Here is a 16,791-nt window from a genome sequence, read left to right on the forward strand (position 1 = left end):
TGGGTGGTGTGCGGGTTGTATGTGTAGTATGATATTTCTGTGTGTGTATTTTGGTGTGTGGTTTGCAGTGTGTGTGGTGTGCTGTGTGGGTTATGGTGTGTAGGTATGAGTGTGTTTTGTGATGTGTATGTTGTGGTGTGTGGTATGTGTATTGTGGTGTGATGTGTGGGTTTTGGTGTGTGTGTGTGGTATGGCTTGTGGCTTGTGGTTTGTGGTGTGGTGTGTGGGTTGTGGTGTGTGTGTGTGTGTTGGGGCTTGAGATCTGAACTTGGGACCCAGTGAATGGTAGGCAAATGCTCTGCCTGTGACATACAATGGCACATCCCCCATCCCCAGAATACGGCTTTTGTGACTTATCTGTAAGGATGTTTACTAAATAGTGCAGCTGGAGGTCTTCAGGAAGCCTTCAGGAACCATCCATGTTGAAAGGTTAAACAGTAGCTGAGAACACTGCCTTGTACCTTTATTTGTGGCATATGGGTCACACTGCCCTCAGTGCTATTGAAGGAGCAAGGAGCCTTCAGTTTCTTGGCTCCCCAGCTGGCCTTACGTGCCTGAAAACCCAGAATTCTTATTCTTCTCCCTGAGCCAGGCCTGTTTGTGATCCCAGCCTGTGGTTTCCGAGAGAGCCTGGGGGCTGCCTGGGCTGCTCTGCATTCCCAGGACACTTAGGAGCACAGCCAATGACATCGTCCCAGTGTTCTCTCCTCTTTAGACTTTTTTTTTTACCCAAACAGCTGTTATAGAACCTGTAATTCCCTATAGCTTAGTATAGTCACCTTTGAGTGTAAGAAGCTTCAAATTGGTGACCTCTACCTAAGCAGATGGATAACTATTTTAAATCACCACAGGAAAAGATGAAGTACAAACTGAGATTCATTCCCCAGTATCAAAACTGTCAGGACAAAACAAGACCTTCCCAATAATGTCAGAGACAAGAAAGAAAATCTATTAATTCTGCTTCAGGAAAATACACACTAATGCATTTCTCAGACTCAAACAGTAATATGTGTGCTTTCTCAAGGGCATGTGTTTTTTTTTTCAGGGTCTCATGTACCCAAGGCTGGCCTTTAACTCTTTCTTTGTCTATATCCAGAGATCAGGGATTGTAAGTGTATAACATCATACTCAGCTCAAAGCACATATTTAAAGTTAAGATTTTTACCTAGGAGTTTCATCTTCCTTAAAAGTGGGAAATTGCTCAAAATTCTTTCAATTTGTTTTGTCTTTTAAAATATGTTGTTCCTTTTCTTCTTCTTCTTCTCCTTCTCTTTCTTCTTCATCTTCTTCTTTTTGCGGTGTGTGTGTGTGTGTGTGTGTGTGTGTGCGCGCGCAGGCATCATTCTGATGCTAGGTTCTGTTCCCCTATTGGTTCTTGATCTGTCAGTAAAGAAGCTATGGGCCAATTGCTCTGTGGAAAGAATAGGCTGGACTTCCGAGTCTCTGGAGGAAAAGAGAGACGCAAGGAGAAGAGACAGAAGTCGCCATACTTTGGAGAGAGAAGAGCCAGCCATGTGAGATCTCGGGGGGAATGGTGGCCTGTGGCCACTCCTATAAGCGGGTGGTCAGGGATGTTTAACAGGGACTACAAACAGGTGATCAAGAATGTTTAACAGGGACTAGGTGAACTGAGCAACTAAAGTTTAGGGCAAATGGAAAGGTGCGGAGATAAGACTATTGATAAGGGCATGCTTTTCCAGGTGGGAGATAGTAACGCTCAGCAATTGTGTCAGAGAGCAAGTTTAAATGAGCAACTTCTCTCTCTCTCTCTCTCTCTCTCTCTCTCTCTCTCTCTCTGTGTGTGTGTGTGTGTGTGTGCTTGTGTGTTTTATCCGTGGATTTACGATTCAAGAGAAGCTGGGTGGGGGCTGGTAGCTTGGCCCATTCCAGGAGTTAAGGTGTGGCAGCTAAAGCTACATGCAACATGTGCGTTGCGCGCACACGCGCACATGCACTCATGCCTACTTGCTTGAGCACATGTGTGCCTGCCATGGTACTCGCGTGGAAGTTAGAGGCAACTTTCAGGAGCTCTTTTTTTCTTTCTACCAAGATTTCCTGGGATTAAACTCAGGACCTCAGGCTTGTATAATAAGTATTTTCCCAATTTAAGTCTTACTAGATACAGGATGGGGGTTCCCTGTAACTCTGGTTCTAGGGTATCTGATACCCTCTTCTAACCGCTAAGGGCACCCACGCATGTTCCTCCAGCTGTGATGAGGTGAATCTGATACAGCAGTGAGAGGCTGTGTGTCCTCAGTGTGTAGACTCTTTATGCCCTTGGGGATTAGCACTTCCTGCTGCCTGTCCTGTCTCTGGATCCCTCCTGCTGAGGTCACTCTCCCATGGTTCCTGTTGTCAATGCTGAGCCCTTATGACCTTCTCACTCCACCCTGTTCTCTTTCTTCCTGCTTCTTCCTTTCTCCTTTCCGGCTCCCTGCACAGTCTCACACTGTCCATTTCCTCTCTAGCCTTCAGGATCACCTCCTGCGTTCCCAGCTGGACAAGAGGAAACGCAAAGAATCCACCGGTATGTATGCTTACAGCACAGGGGGAGGAAGCACAAAGAATCCTCTGGTATGTATGCTTACAGCACAGGGGGAGAGGGCTGAAGGACTGAAGCCTGAGCCAGGGATGGACAACAGAATACTGGTTTTTACAATGGTCATTAAAAAGCCACTTCTGTACCTCTCTCTCTCTCTCTCTTTCTCTCTCTCTCTCTCTCTCTCTCTCTCTCTCTCTCTCTCTCTCTCTGTGTGTGTGTGTGTGTGTGTGTGTACAGAACACAGGCCTCCATGCTTTGGGTCAGCTGACTCCTCTAGCCTTGGTGAGATATCTTCCCAGGAAAAGACTTGGTGCTGAACTGTACAGACTGAATTAGAGGGAAGGGAAAGAAACTCCTGTTTGATCTCTGGAGATCTTTATGCCTAGCTACATATCTTACCAAAGCCAGAGGAGTCAGCTAAGCTGTAACTGGGCACCCCAAGTTCTGCACACCCACATGCCCACAAACTGTGTCCTTTGTGCAAGCACATCTTGCTCATTACGTCCCCAAACTGCTGTCACTTGTGTACCCCAAAGGCTCAGCCTACAGGAACGGACTGTGAGCAAAACACAAAGACCAGCCCAGGGTTGGATACACTGTAACCTGAATTAGGTCAGAGGCTATCCCTTCCAGGTTGAGGATCACAGATTTCATTCTGTTCCCGGGGACACCAGGGACCCAAGCTCAGAGTCTGCAAAAGCATAACTTCATCATTGATCATATTCAGGGTATGGAAGCTCAGGGCTCCAGCGGCGATATCGCCCAGTTACTCTGCCTGGGAGTCGAGGAAGTCTCGGAAGAACAGCATGGTAAGTACCTGTGTTGAGTTGGTATTTTTGTGGTCGCTGGGAAGCAAATGTGCCCTGGCAGAAGTGAGCAGAATGCCAGTGCCCATTGTCAGCTCAGTCTGCAGCTTTCAGATCTTTCTGTGTATACTGAGCTCCAGTGTCCTGATCTTCCCCTTTGTGTTTCCTCTTTTCCAGATGCGAAAGCAGAGGCTTTCTTTCAGGCTGGAGAGGGGAGAGAGGAGAAAGGGGCACAGGGCCAGCCTGGAACGGGAGCAGTGGGGACAGAAGGCGAAGGAGAAGAAATAAATGGAGAAGAAGGCCACTTTGGTCCTGGTGCTCCAGGTCCTGTGGGTGATGGGGACAAGGATGGTGGCACCAGGGCTAATGGCCTGGGGCAGGAGCAAAATGAGCCAGTTGCCGAGGGCACTGAGGGCCAGAAGAGCGTAAAGCCTGAAGATAAGCAGACGCCCCTCCAACGCCTTATGTCCACCCAGGGGCGGCTGCAGGAATTAGAGGCCATTTTGCAACGCAGTGATTCCTCTGATGTCCCAACAAGGTAAGCAGATTGTCCTGCTTAGTGCCCAATTTTCAGGGAATACATGCTAGTTTTAGGTGTCTTTTGACTTTCTCCCAGGGACCTCAATGTCCCCTCTTGAATTAAAGGGTACCTGAGAACTCTAGACTGCCTAGCCCCCTCCCTCTATTCTAGGGCATGATGAAAGCTATGGCAGGTGTGAATAAAACTATTTTGTTGCTATATTTCTTGCTAAATGAGTCTGGTTGGAAACGGAGTGATGCAAGGCCCTGCTAGGGCAAGGTGGGCAGCCTGACGTCTGAGTGGTGAAGTGAGGGGGGGCTTTTGCGTCTGTTTGAAATTTGACTACACCTCCACATCTCTTGATTGCTTTGTATATTTTTAATTATGTTAGACCATGACTTGTTTTGATTAATGAATATTTTGGGAGTTTCCCATTAAAGTTGATACCAGATGATAGAGTGGGCAAACTCTGGGTAAATTAAGCCTCAACTGTGGATGTTACAAACACTGTTGGGGGCAGGAGAAAGGGTTGACAGGGCACACATTCAAAAATGAATATGAAGTACACTTTGCCTATTTTATTTCATCCACGCTGCCACAGATTGAACATGTGCACTTTTTCCTTTTAGGGAGAACCTTGGTAGATGGATGGCTGCCAGTGCATCCAGAGTGCGGGTAGGTAATCTGAAAAAAGTGATTTGGGAGGATAGCCATGCCAAAGCTCGCCTGAGGTCTTGGGCACCTATTTGAAGTCAGAGTGCTGCTGCTCTCTTGATTTCAGCGGGAATCTTTAAAGTCTGTGAATACAAAATGGAGTCAGAAAAGCCCAGCATAGAAGAGCATACATGCTAAAGGGACAAAGAATACTATGGAACTAATTTAATCTTTACATACATCTACATATTACATGTATATATCTCTTAGTAAAATACAAATGCATGTGTTAAAATTATATATACATTTCTACCTCATGCGAATATAGGCTTGCATAAAGTATGCACAGAGACATACTTCTTAAAAATGTTCAAATCCTGTAACAGCTACCCTTTACACAATGTTTGGGTTAAGTACGGTGTAGAAATCATTCAAATTTATATAAATCTGTGAGCTCTATGGTATCATTTTTGGTAGCAAATTTAAGCATTAATTCTAGGATGAAGGAGGGAATTTGTAAATCTTCAGCTATTGTAGCGAATAACTCACAGGCTGAACCCAATACTAGTGTTACCAGCATGTGTTTAAACAGACTGCTGAGAATGGGGGACAGCACTGCAAAGGCCTGCTCCTTTGTTCATAAGTGCTTGGTAAAGCAATAGAGTGAATGATAGGCCTGAATTAAAGTTGCCTGGTAAATCCTGCTGTGTCTTCCTGACATGTAAGGAGTCCACAAACAATGGTGCTTGTCTATGATGCCCCCTGGAGGTGAAGACGAGAAGATCAAGGCCAGCCTGGGCTACATGAGACACTGTTCCAAAAGCAGGCAGACACCCACAGCTCAAACTTACACATTCATTTCCCTCTCTGGAACTGTACTGTCCTGGAGCTCCCCATTGTGAGCGGCACTGAATTTACAGACTATCTACTTAAAAGGGAGAAGCACGCCCACTAGTGACATAGAAGAGAGAGAGAGAGAGGAAGAGAGAGAGAGAGAGACAGAGAGAGACAGAGAGAGAGACAGAGAGAGACAGAGAGAGAGACACATTGAGAGAGATTGAGAGAGAGACATTGAGAGAGAGATTGAGAGGGATAGAGATTGAGAGAGAGATTGAGAGAGAGATTGAGAGAGACATTGAAAGAGACAGAGATTGAGAGAGAGATTGAGAGAGAGACATTGGAGACAGAGATTGAGAGAGAAGGAGAGAGGGAGAGAGGGACAGAGAGATTGAGATAGAGATAGAGATAGATAGATAGATAGATAGAGAGTAGATGGATGGATAGATAGATAGATAGGCGATTACATTCGGGGAGAAGAGCTCTTTGCCTCAAGCACTATAGGTTTTGAACTGAAAGCTTCATTAAACAGGAAGTGTGAGAGGGTAGAGCAGCTTAACAGGTCTTGGTTTAGGTTTGGTTTGGTTTTGTAGTAGAAATTGACAAGTATTACTATTGCCCCAGTCCCTCCCTGAAATACAACATGAAGGGCTTCTTTGTGTGTGTGCTAAGATCTCACTAGTTGGCCTGAGCATGTAACACAGGGATGAAGCATTTACTCTAGCATACATGAAGCCCTATGTTCAATCCCTAGTACCTAGGAGAAAAAAAATGCCAACAAAACATCAGTGGTTATGTTCAAAGGTATGTGTTTTATTTTTGTTTGTTTTAGTGGAAACCTGTTTAGTGTATTGACTAAGTCTTTTATTCTGATTTTAGAATTGGTTTAAGATAAGGAGGGCTGCAGTCAGAAGAAATAGGAGGAGGAGAGCACCTATCCCTGAACATCTTAGGGCAACATTTGAGTGCCCTGTTTGTCGTGGAGCAAGATGGGGAGAAAGATGTCCTTTTGCGGGACCAAGATTTTGACCACATATGTCGGCCATGACAACTCTTACTTTTCAGCAATTCTGTCAGCAATAAAGATGTGGATTCTCAACATGTTTGTTCCATTGCCTCTGTGATTACTAAAATACTGATACAAATATCTTGGTGATTCTAGGATTATGGAAATGGCCTTTAAACATGGCATAATTGAGTCACCTGCAGGATTCTCTATACATCAGAGAACGTCCACAACTATAGTAGTGGGTTACACTGACCTACACATTCTTCTTTGTCACTCTCTGTCATTGTGCTGCCTTCATCTCACCCTGCCATTGTATGTCAAGGAAGGGCAGGGTAAGTTCCTGGTCCCAGCCAGGGCTGAATTCTGCTACTATTTGCAAGTCTATTATGGCGTTATAAATGACTGGAAGGTGGGTTGGTTTCCCAAGGATGGGCTCTGCACTCTAGGAGGTGGATGCTTGCAAGGTGATTCAGATGAGCTGTGAGGTAGGGTGAAGGCAATAGGAAAAGTTAGGTGGTGACTTCTTATGGCCTGTTATGCTCCAAACAGGGTCCTTTATGAAGCAAGAATCACAGATTCACCTCTGCCTTTGTCCTGGGCACTCGACCAGGACTAAAGTGGTACAACTATGTTAAGAGTGCCTGTTGCCTCTTGAACTAATACCCAGAGTGCTCTTTCTCCTCCATTCATTCATTCATTCATTCATTCACTTTACATCCTGATTGCTGTCCCCTTCCTCCTGGTCCCCCCTCCCACAGTCTATCCCCTCCCATATTTCTCCTCTGAAAGAGTGGGGGCCACCTCTGATTATCCCCTATCCTGGCAAGGGGAAAAGACAGAGTCAAGAGTACCTCTCACTCCATGGTGGATTAAAGGGGCACAACAATGTCAAGAGTGTCTGGCGCCCTCTTGTGGGCTAAAGGGGAACAACTATGTCAAGAATGCCTGTCACCATCTCATGGACATAAAAAGGTGTATAACAAGATGCCTGCCACTCCCCTGTGGAATAAATGGAAATTACAATGTCAAAAGTCCCTGTTGCCTCTGGGGACTCTCCTAGCTAGGGCCACTATTGCTATGATGGAACACCATGACTTGAAGCAAGTTGATGGCAAAAGGGTTTATTAAAGGTACACTCCCACATAATAATCCATCACAGAAGGAAACCAGGACAGGAACTCATGCAAGACTGGAACCTGGAGACAGGAGCTGATGCAGAGGCCACAGAGGGGTGCTGCTTACTGGCTTGCTCATTATAACTCGCTTAGCCTGCTTTCTTTCTTTCTCTCTTTCTTTCTTTCTTCCTTTCTTTCTTTCTTTCTTTCTTTCTCTTCTTTCTTTCTTAAATATTATTCTCTCTCTCTCTCTCTCTCTCTCTCTCTCTCTCTCTCTCTCTCTCTCAAATCCGATTGTTATTCCCCTCCTGGTCTACCGTCTGATTGTTCCTCATTCCATACCTCCTCCCCAGTCTCTAAGAGGAAAAGGGGGCTAGGATCAGGTATGGGAAGAGATGGAGGAGATGTACAGAGGGTCAGGAAATTGAACAGAGGTGTGTAGCAATGGGGGATGGGGAACTGGGGTAGCCACCAGGAAATCCCGGATGCCAGGAAAATAAGAGGCTCCCAGGACCCAACGGGGATGACATTAGTCAAAATACCCAACAAAGGGGATAGAGAACCTGTAGAGACCACATCCAGAGGTTAGGCATGGTCCCCAGTTGAGGGACGGGGCCACCCACCCATCTCAAAAATATTAACCCAGAATTGCTCCTGTCTAAAGGAAATGCAGGGACAAGGAGTGGAGCAGAGACTGAAGGAAAGGCCATCCAGAGACTGCCCCATCTGGGGATCCATCCCACATACAGTCACCAAACCCAGACACTATTGTTCATGCCAAGAAGTACTTGCTGACAGGAGCCTAATACAGCTGTCTCCTGAGAGGGTCTGTCAGAGCCTGACAAACACAGAGGCAGATGCTCGCAGCCAACCATTGGACTGAACACGGGGTCCCCAATGGAGGAATTAGAGAAAGGACTGAAGGATCTGAAGGGGTTTGCAACCCCATAGATCGAACAATATCAACCAACCAGACCCCAGAACTCCCAGGGACTAAACCACCAACCAAAGAGTACACATGGGGAGACCCATGGCTCCAGCTACATATGTAGCAGAGGATGGCCTTATCTGGCATCAATGGTCCTGTAGAGACCTGATGCCCCAGCATGGGGGGATGCTGGAGTGGTGGACCAGGAGTAGGTAGGTGGGTAGGGAAGCACTCTCTTAGAGGCAAAGGGGGAGATGGGATAGGAGGTTTGTGGAGGGGAGACCGGGAAGGGAAGGGGGATAACATTTGAAATGTAAATAAATAACAAATTAAAAACAAACGGAAAAAAAAAAACCAGGACAACCAGCCCAGGGTGATGCCACCTGCAATGAGCCAAACTAAATGGTAATGACAATGTTGATTGTTTTTCACGCCCCTCCATGAAAAAAAAGGTGAAAGGCAAAGTCAGGAGTGCCTTTTACCCCTTCATGAACTGAAATGTTTCTGTCGCCCCCTAGTGGGCAAACTTGGAATTACAATGTCAGGTGTCGAGAGTTCCTGTCGTCCCCTAGTGGACCAAAGGGGAACTACAATGTCAAGTATGCTTGTTGACTCTGAATGAAAAAAAAATAAATAAATAAAGGCAAGACAAGGAAAGACCACACCTAAATATGGTGGAGGAGAGGTTTATTGTAGGATAAAAGGAAGACAAAATCAGAGTGGTCGTGACCAGACTGAGCTGAGCCATTTGGGGACAGAGGGAGGGAAAGGGAGAGGAGAGCAAGATGAAGCAGCCAGGAGGCCCAAAGGTAAAGGAGCATGTAACTAAAATGGTTGCATTACATACAGTAGCTCAACCACTGGACTGGAGAGCTTAGGATAGGGAGGAGGTATGCCAGCCAGGAGGGCTCCTGCAACAGGTAGGTTCGGGGGATGCTGAGAGAGAACCTGGTAGCCAGACTCCACCTTGATATCTTAAATAGGACCCCAGCCATTTGTCCAAGGTTTGAAACCCAATACTTACCAATCTTCCCTCTTTTACTGCAGTGATAGCTCCCATGTTTCAAAATTGGCACAATGGAAGAACTTGACTTTTTTGATGTTTGAGCTTCTGGTTACTTTTCACTCTTTCTGTTACTGAAGGCACAGATAGTAGAATTCGTCAAAGTAAAGTCTAAGGCAGTCACCTAGGTGAAAGCGAGAAGCAAGCCTCTGTACATCTTGTTGGCAAGAAGTTGTCAGGGGGAAATTGATGCTGTGCTTCCATAGATAGGATTTTGCTTGAGAGAGGTTTCACTATGTAGCTCAGGCTATCCTGGAACTTGCTATGTTGACCAGCCTGGCTCTCAACTCACGGAGATCCACCTGCTCCTTTTCTTCAAATGCTGGGATTCCATTCTGGGCTCCTACAGATGTTCCTATGTATATCAGTACAAAGTCAGACGGGTGATAGTGAAGGACAGAAATAGTTACAAATTTTTAGGTCAACTAAAAATGATTTAAATTAATTTACTACTAAGCATACTCAGAAAATATTAAATTAGGTGAAAACAAGAAATGGAATTGAGGTATGTCTGCCACAGGCATCTCTTTAAACAGTATAGGGAGCCAAAGGAAATAGAATCATACTTCGAACTTGATAACAAATTAAATTTGCTGAAGTTTTGCTTTTATGAACTTGCTGCCTATTCATTAAAGCCTCTTCTTATCAGAAGAAGCGTTTGTCAGACTGACTTAGAGAAATGACCTTGTTCCTGCTCAGAGAGCAAGTCTTGCTCATTTCAAGATAACAGGAATTGTTCTTGTTTGTCTCTGGGAATTGGCCAAATTTCCCAGAGAATGTGAATTGAAGATAATTAAAAACCACAGTTTCTCCCTGCTTCTGTAAACTAGCGTAATTGTTCCATGGAGGCACTGACTCGATGTCTCCATGTTCATTGAGTTGTATAGGTGTTGTATTCAGCAACGGAACCTTGTCATCAGTTTGGGGAGAGCAACCTATAGTCTTGTAAACAGTCTGGGTTGTCTTGGATACTCCCAGGGGACCCCTTTGGGTAACAACTGAATTAGATGTAACCCAGTCCCGGCACCAGATGCTTCATTTGATGACAAGAAATGTCTCCTGCATTATTTGGTTGATGTCCTTCAAACCTGTACCTATTTTAGGAAGCTTCTACTGTATTAGGTTTCCATACTACTGTTCGAACATCCCTTAATTTTAGGTGTCTCTTTCCTTATTCCCTTTCTCATTTGCCCCTCTTCACTTTCCCTGCCAACCTGACCCTCCCATTGCAGCCCCCTATCCACAACTAATCTATTTCCCTTTCCCATGAAGATCTGTCCCACCTTGTCCCTTGTTCTATACCTACCCTCTGTGATTCTACAGACTGTAGCATGCTTATCACTGACTTAGCAGTTAGTAGCCACATATAAGTGAATACATACCAGATTTGTCTTTCTGGGTTTAGATTATCTCATCCAAAATGATTTTTTCTAGCTCCATCCATTTGTTTGTGAATTTCATGATTTAATTCTTTTTTTTAATAGCCAATTTGACTTAAGGCCCACTTCACAAGGTGGAACGCATACCTGACACAGCTTGAGTGACCAAGAACCTGAGACTAGATAGCCCAGGGGACCTAGGGGAAAAGCAAATGTTACTGTTCTCCTAAAAGAATGTAGCAATAAAATTAGTGCTAATGACACTGTGGTATCCTCATAGATCAGTGTCCTTCTCAGCCACCATCATCAGAGAAATGTCCTTCTGTAGCAGATAGGAACAAATACAGAGACACACAACTAAACATTAGGCCCAAAGTGATAGACCTTGAAACACACAACCCTAAATGTGATGTCTCTATCAAAATCCCTCCACTCGAGGTTCAGGGAACCCTGCCAAAGAGGAGGCAGAAAGAATGTAAGAGCCAGAGAGTATGGAGGACACCAGGAGAACAAGGTCCTCTAAATCAACAGGATCAAAACTCATATGAACGCACAGAGACTGAAGCAGCATGCATGCGACTTGTGCGGGTGTACACCAGATGGCGTCCTCCAGCTGAAAGAAGAAAAGGACACATGGTCCCATCCCTAAGCCATAAGTACTCTTAAAGGTAAGCTGCATGCTCAGAAGTAATGCCCCAATCCAAAGGGTCTGAAGGATATCTTTGAAGATTCTTTGTCTCATAATGTCATGTTAGGGTTGCTCCTTCCTCTTCCTCTTTCCTCTTTCTCTTTCTCTTCCTCCTCCTCTTCTTCTTCTTCATTTAATTTTGTAAAATGTTCTCTCTTTTTTAACCCTACAGTTCCTTTGCACACATATCATAGCTCCTAGTTTAGCGTTTTTATTGGATTCCGGAGTATGTGAATGAGTGGGTCTCTGTGTTTATATTTGTTTCTTGTCTCTTTTCTTGGGCCCTTTTCCTTCTGTTTGTCAGTTTTGTTCTATTCTGAAGCCTGCGTGGTTTCTAATCAGAGAGAGAACGTGAGTAGATCCAGATGGGAGACAAGGTGGGAGGAACTGGGAGGAGTAAGAGAAGACATTGTGATCAGGATATATCATGTGAGAAAAAAAATCTATTTTCAATATATGGGGAGGAAAGATGCCATGGGAGGGGGACTTGCTTAATTGCTCAGAAAATGTAACTTGAGTTGATATGCTAGAGCCAGCTGTAGGTGAAGGTGTGTGCAAGAACACACTGTTAGAGCTCTCCTTTTATAAATCGTGGCATCTTTTAGTTGGGCCCGTCCCCCTCAAGAACTAGCTATGATCTTGGTATTGGATTTCTGCTATCTTCTCTGAGTACCTGGGTGAATCACTTCCTAGAATGAGTTATGTTCCCATAACAACAAGAAGCAGGTATGCTAGAAAGCTCAACAACACATTAATGTTCTACATACGTTTGAAAATTATTTTTATGTGCATTGGTATTTTGCCTGCGCATAGGTCTATGTGAGGATGTCAATCCCCTGGAACTGAAGCTCCAGTCAGGCGTGAGCTGCCACGAGGGCGCTGGGAACTGAACCTGGGTCGTCTGGAAGAGCTGCTCTTAACCACTGAGCCATCGCTCCAGTCCCTGAAAAATTCCAACAAAATTTTAACAGAAAATTTGGCCGTGTGCTTTATCATTTCATTCACGTTTGCCTGGATCAAGTTGTGCTTCCTGGATTTCAAAACTCTGCACCAGGAAGCGAAAGAAGACAACAGAATCTCGACAGTCCAGAGTGCATTGATCCTCAACCCCGCCCCCAACCCCCTTTCCGCGCATGCGCACAGGATTCTCTGTGTTTGATTTTCCTTCTGAGTCAGAACCAGGATCTGAAGGAGAAAAGAGACGAGTGAGCTGCTTTTGCTATAAGTTCTGCTTTATAAATGTGAGAGAGCGTCACTACAAGGCATGTGAGGAAGAAGGACGGAGATGGGTGTCTCCCAGGGACAACTAAAGTAGAGATACCCAGCGATGGCGCTGTTGAGCAGCTAATGAATTTGTTTCATGCACGTTGTCCTACTTCCACTCACTTTAAGTCCCTACCTGTGACCATCAGGCCATGTCACGCTTCTTTTCATACGTGCTGAGACTCAGTCTGATCTGTTCATGAATAATTGAAAGGTTGGGCTGTCCCTGAATGAAAAGACTTCTTAATACATCAAACCAACACTATAGAAGGTGAAATTGTTTTGACTATAACCTGCAGGCTGAATTGTTTCTTTCACATCTCAAATTTCTTTTGCATTTTTTCGTGTGTGTGTGTGTGTGTGTGTGTGTGTGTGTGTGTGGTGTGTGTGTGTGTGTGTGTGTGTGTTGTTGTTTGGTTTTTCAAGACAGGGGTTCTCCGTGTAAAAACCCTGGTCATCCTGGGCTCATGCTGTAGAGCAGGCCTCACCTCAAACTCACAGAGAGCTGCCTGCCTCTGCTTCATGAGTGCTGGGATTAAAGGAGTGCACCACCATCACCCAGACTTTCTTTTTTTGTTTTGTTTTGTTTTTTTTTTGTTTTTCGAGACAGGGTTTCCCTGTGTAGTCCTGGCTGTCCTGGAACTCACTCTGTAGACCAGGCTAGCCTCGAACTCTCGAACTCAGAAATCCACCTGCCTCTGCCCCCCAAGTGCTAGGATTAAAGGTGTGTGTCACCACTGCCAGGCTCACCCAGACTTTTTTTTTTTAACTAAAACAGCTGACCATTTTATTTTCACGTTTCACAATGTAAGTGAAAACTGCCCCTTTTGTATCACTTCTTCCTCTCTGTTAGGAAGGAAGTTCCTGGCCATGCGTCTAGTAAGCAGTCAGGCTCAGCACCAAGATCTCCTGGTGAAACAGCACAATACAAAACGATGAAGAGAGCTTCTGCTCTTAGCTGTCTGGCCGGGTCATGCCGGGCTGAGTGGGCTCCATCATCGGGTGGGCGGGAGGTCTCATCATGGGAGGCCCGGGCATCATGGGCATGTGGCCTCCCATGGGCGGTCTCATCCCAGGAGCTGGTCCCACAGCCATCATCCCAGGAGGAGGGGGGCCCATCATTGGCATCATGGGAGGACCTCCCATGTGGGGTGCAGGGATCGTGCCAGGCCGAGGAGGACCCGGGAGACTGGGGAGAGGCAGGATCATGGCCCCTGCAGGCGGAGGAGCAGAGAACGGAGCCGGAGGGATCTTTCCTTGTTGAAATGCAGCCGTTGTCTTGTCAATCAGGCTCGGGGCCTGCTCTTCCATCCATTTCTGGTAATAGTCTTTCAGATTCTCTTTGTGTTTCCGACCACTGGAGTGTGTCTTCCTCACAGACGGGGAATCGTGGGTAAGATACGTATCACAGTAGTCACAATAAAACTTAGGCATGATGCTCACAGGCCGTTGGCTACCCGGGGTTCACCCAGACTTTCTTAACTCTCTATATTTTCTACATTAAAAACTCATCTACACATGCTCTTTGTACAATTTTAAAAACAACACAATCCAGTGTATCAAACAGCTATATCCAAATGGAGTAGTTGCTAACCTGGCTGTGCTGGGATGCTGTTGACACAGAGGGAAAGGGGCCATGAAACCTGGGTAGACCATCCTCTGCCCCTTGGACCTGCCATGTGGTAAGTTGGGAGTACTGAAGTACTCGGACTCAGGATAAACTTGCTGGCTTTGCCTCTTCTGTGTACTATAGAGAGCTTTTGTCTTGCTGTGTTTTCTCTCAGCTTGTTGAGTGACTTCAGGACCCCTTCTTTACTTCTCTGTTTCACTTTCCATGCCTGTAACACAAGGGTATTTACTGCTGGGCCTGGGCAGAGCCTCTATTGGACAGAGCAGTAGACAGTGTCTCCTGTTGTTCCTCAGACCCTGGAATCAGAGGTTTACCCCAAGTTAGCATATGGGACATTAAAGGTGTTGTCTCTGTAGGCAAATGACCTTGCCCCCATTCCATACAGAATGGAGGTCTATAGTACCCCCAGATCTGCTCCAGTATGCAGATCTGTGGAAGATCTGTGACTGGGGGGAGGGTTGGCTTTCTGTCTTGCAACAACTTCCTGAAGGCCAGCTGTGTCTGTGCCTGCCTGTGACAGTATAGCAGAATCCCCTGCTCAGAGCACAGATGGATATCTACTTACCGGCGCCACCAAGGATTGCTGCAGGGACTGTCAGTTTAGAGTGCCTGTCCCTCAGGAATGTCGGCTGTCAAGCTTACAGAACACCAGACCTCATCCTCAGTGAAGTGAAACCACGTTACTCATGGTGCCTAAAGGAATATGTGACCGTAAGGAAGGACAAAGGCCACAGCCTGAGTCATACTGAGGCAGCCATCTCCTACTCAGAGTGTGGGGGTATGAGCCCCAGCAGGAGGATTTGTCTCAGGTTTCATTATGGTCTTAGCACTCCAACATTCTTAGCAACCCAACATTGCTTCATTGTTTTCTTGTGAAGACCTGGGTAACAAGGACTGTAGCTGAGGATTCTGTATCGGGGAAACCCCAAGAGACTGTGTCAATAGGCGAGAGTAGAGGCTGAATTTTAGGCCTGTGACCTCTAGCAAATCCAGGACTACTCAGCTTTGCTACCACAGTGAAGCTAGAGGGATTGTCAGAGTGGGGCTAGGCACAGTTTCCCAACTCTGGGACGAGGGCAGCTAGACAGAAGAAGGGCCACTTTCTGAGACTGGGAGTTGGGGAGGAAATCTCTCAAAAATCTAGGTGTATGGGCCAGGTAAAGTGTACACAGGGAGTCACAAAAGGGTCTCATGGGGTCTCCCCAAGGACAAGTGTACTCACCAGTGTGGGTGTCCTTTCCAACCTCAGATAGCACCCGTGCCTCAGTTTACCCACCTCTTAGACGGAAATGGTAGTAATTAACATCACTTCCCACATAGCTATTGGTGCTTAGAGTAGAGCCGGTCTTTCTCCATCAGCCCTGCCACATGCTGGACTAACAAGTTGAGGTCAACAGGGCTCTTTTGAGTCTGTCTAGCTGGGCTGTAGGACCAGTTGATGGTGGCAGGAGTCCTGGAAGGCTGCTATCTTATGTTCAGCTGGTAAGCTGAACGTGTCTGTTTGCTCCAGCCAGATAGAAATAGTGAATAGGCAGGGGAAAACAATTGTTACTGGATTTAATGCTGCAACACCACAGGAGAAAGAACAAGGGGATATCTTTCTATAAACTCACAGCCTCAGCAGCCTGCTTACATCATCTGAGAACAAATATTTCCCCCATCACCTTCTCTTGTCTTAGCCATGGAGGATTATGCTTGAACCAGTCCTTTCCCCTTTAGCAGAATCAATACCTCTGCTAGGCCTCTAGGGGCAAGTTTTCCATCATCTCCCCTAGGTGGGAAAAGTTGCAAAGTCATCTAGAGTTCGCTGAGGTCAGAAGCATAGGGGCTGCACTTTCAGGAGCCAGGACAATCAGCTCAGAAACTTCCATGATGTTCTCAGTAGTCTCTGACCATTGGAGACTGCTTGCTCATGGTTCCCTGGGCAAATGGTCCCAGTTTCTAATGTCTTTGCTTCCTTACTGGAAAGTAAACATTAGAACAGATACAAATAACCTAACTCTAAAGACCTTACACTCAACTACTAGTAGTGATTGTTATTTAATATCTCTTTAGCAGTGTTTTAAGATACCTGCCCAGTACCTCAAGGGGAGGCAAATCACCTTAAGTATATCATGGAAGGCCAGACCATTGTGTGCTGTCCTTATTCTTGAGATGCCACTCTCCTCTTCCAGTCAGACTTAAAACGCCCAGCCCATCTGGATACGGGGGGTGGCATTGTCTTGGGAAGTCACCACCTAAACGGATATCTTCCTGTGGGAGATTGAGAAAGATAATGGGATGTGCTTGGTTCTTTGGGTTCCCCAGGGCTGACGGGATGATGAAGTGTAAGAAACTCATATCCAAGGAGGCTTCAT

At 45.9% G+C, this 16,791-nt stretch overlaps 1 protein-coding gene and 1 pseudogene across 3 annotated transcripts; one reads left to right on the forward strand and one right to left on the reverse strand.

Moving 5' to 3' along the window:
- The first annotated feature begins 1,485 nt into the window (after positions 1-1,485).
- On the forward strand, positions 1,486-6,460 carry LOC114635934 (homeobox protein Rhox5-like). Of its 3 annotated transcripts, XM_028784286.1 has the most exons (6): positions 1,486-1,514; positions 2,469-2,527; positions 3,270-3,351; positions 3,526-3,886; positions 4,498-4,543; positions 6,239-6,460. In XM_028784286.1, exons 3-6 carry the CDS (start codon positions 3,273-3,275, stop codon positions 6,386-6,388), a joined length of 636 nt encoding a protein of 211 aa, XP_028640119.1. In that variant the 5' UTR covers positions 1,486-1,514; positions 2,469-2,527; positions 3,270-3,272; the 3' UTR covers positions 6,389-6,460. The 3 variants fall into 3 exon arrangements, with proteins under 3 accessions (XP_028640119.1, XP_028640118.1, XP_028640120.1); XM_028784285.1 differs by lacking the exon at positions 1,486-1,514 and having other exon boundaries at positions 2,290-2,527; XM_028784287.1 differs by lacking the exons at positions 1,486-1,514; positions 2,469-2,527 and adding an exon at positions 2,532-2,574.
- A 7,298-nt stretch (positions 6,461-13,758) lies between these two features.
- On the reverse strand, positions 13,759-14,238 carry LOC114635935 (annotated as a pseudogene).
- Between the last annotated feature and the right edge of the window lie 2,553 nt (positions 14,239-16,791).

The sequence above is a fragment of the Grammomys surdaster genome, unplaced genomic scaffold (genome assembly GCF_004785775.1).
Source record: "Grammomys surdaster isolate TR1022 unplaced genomic scaffold, NIH_TR_1.0 119999, whole genome shotgun sequence".
Lineage (NCBI taxonomy): Eukaryota > Metazoa > Chordata > Mammalia > Rodentia > Muridae > Grammomys > Grammomys surdaster.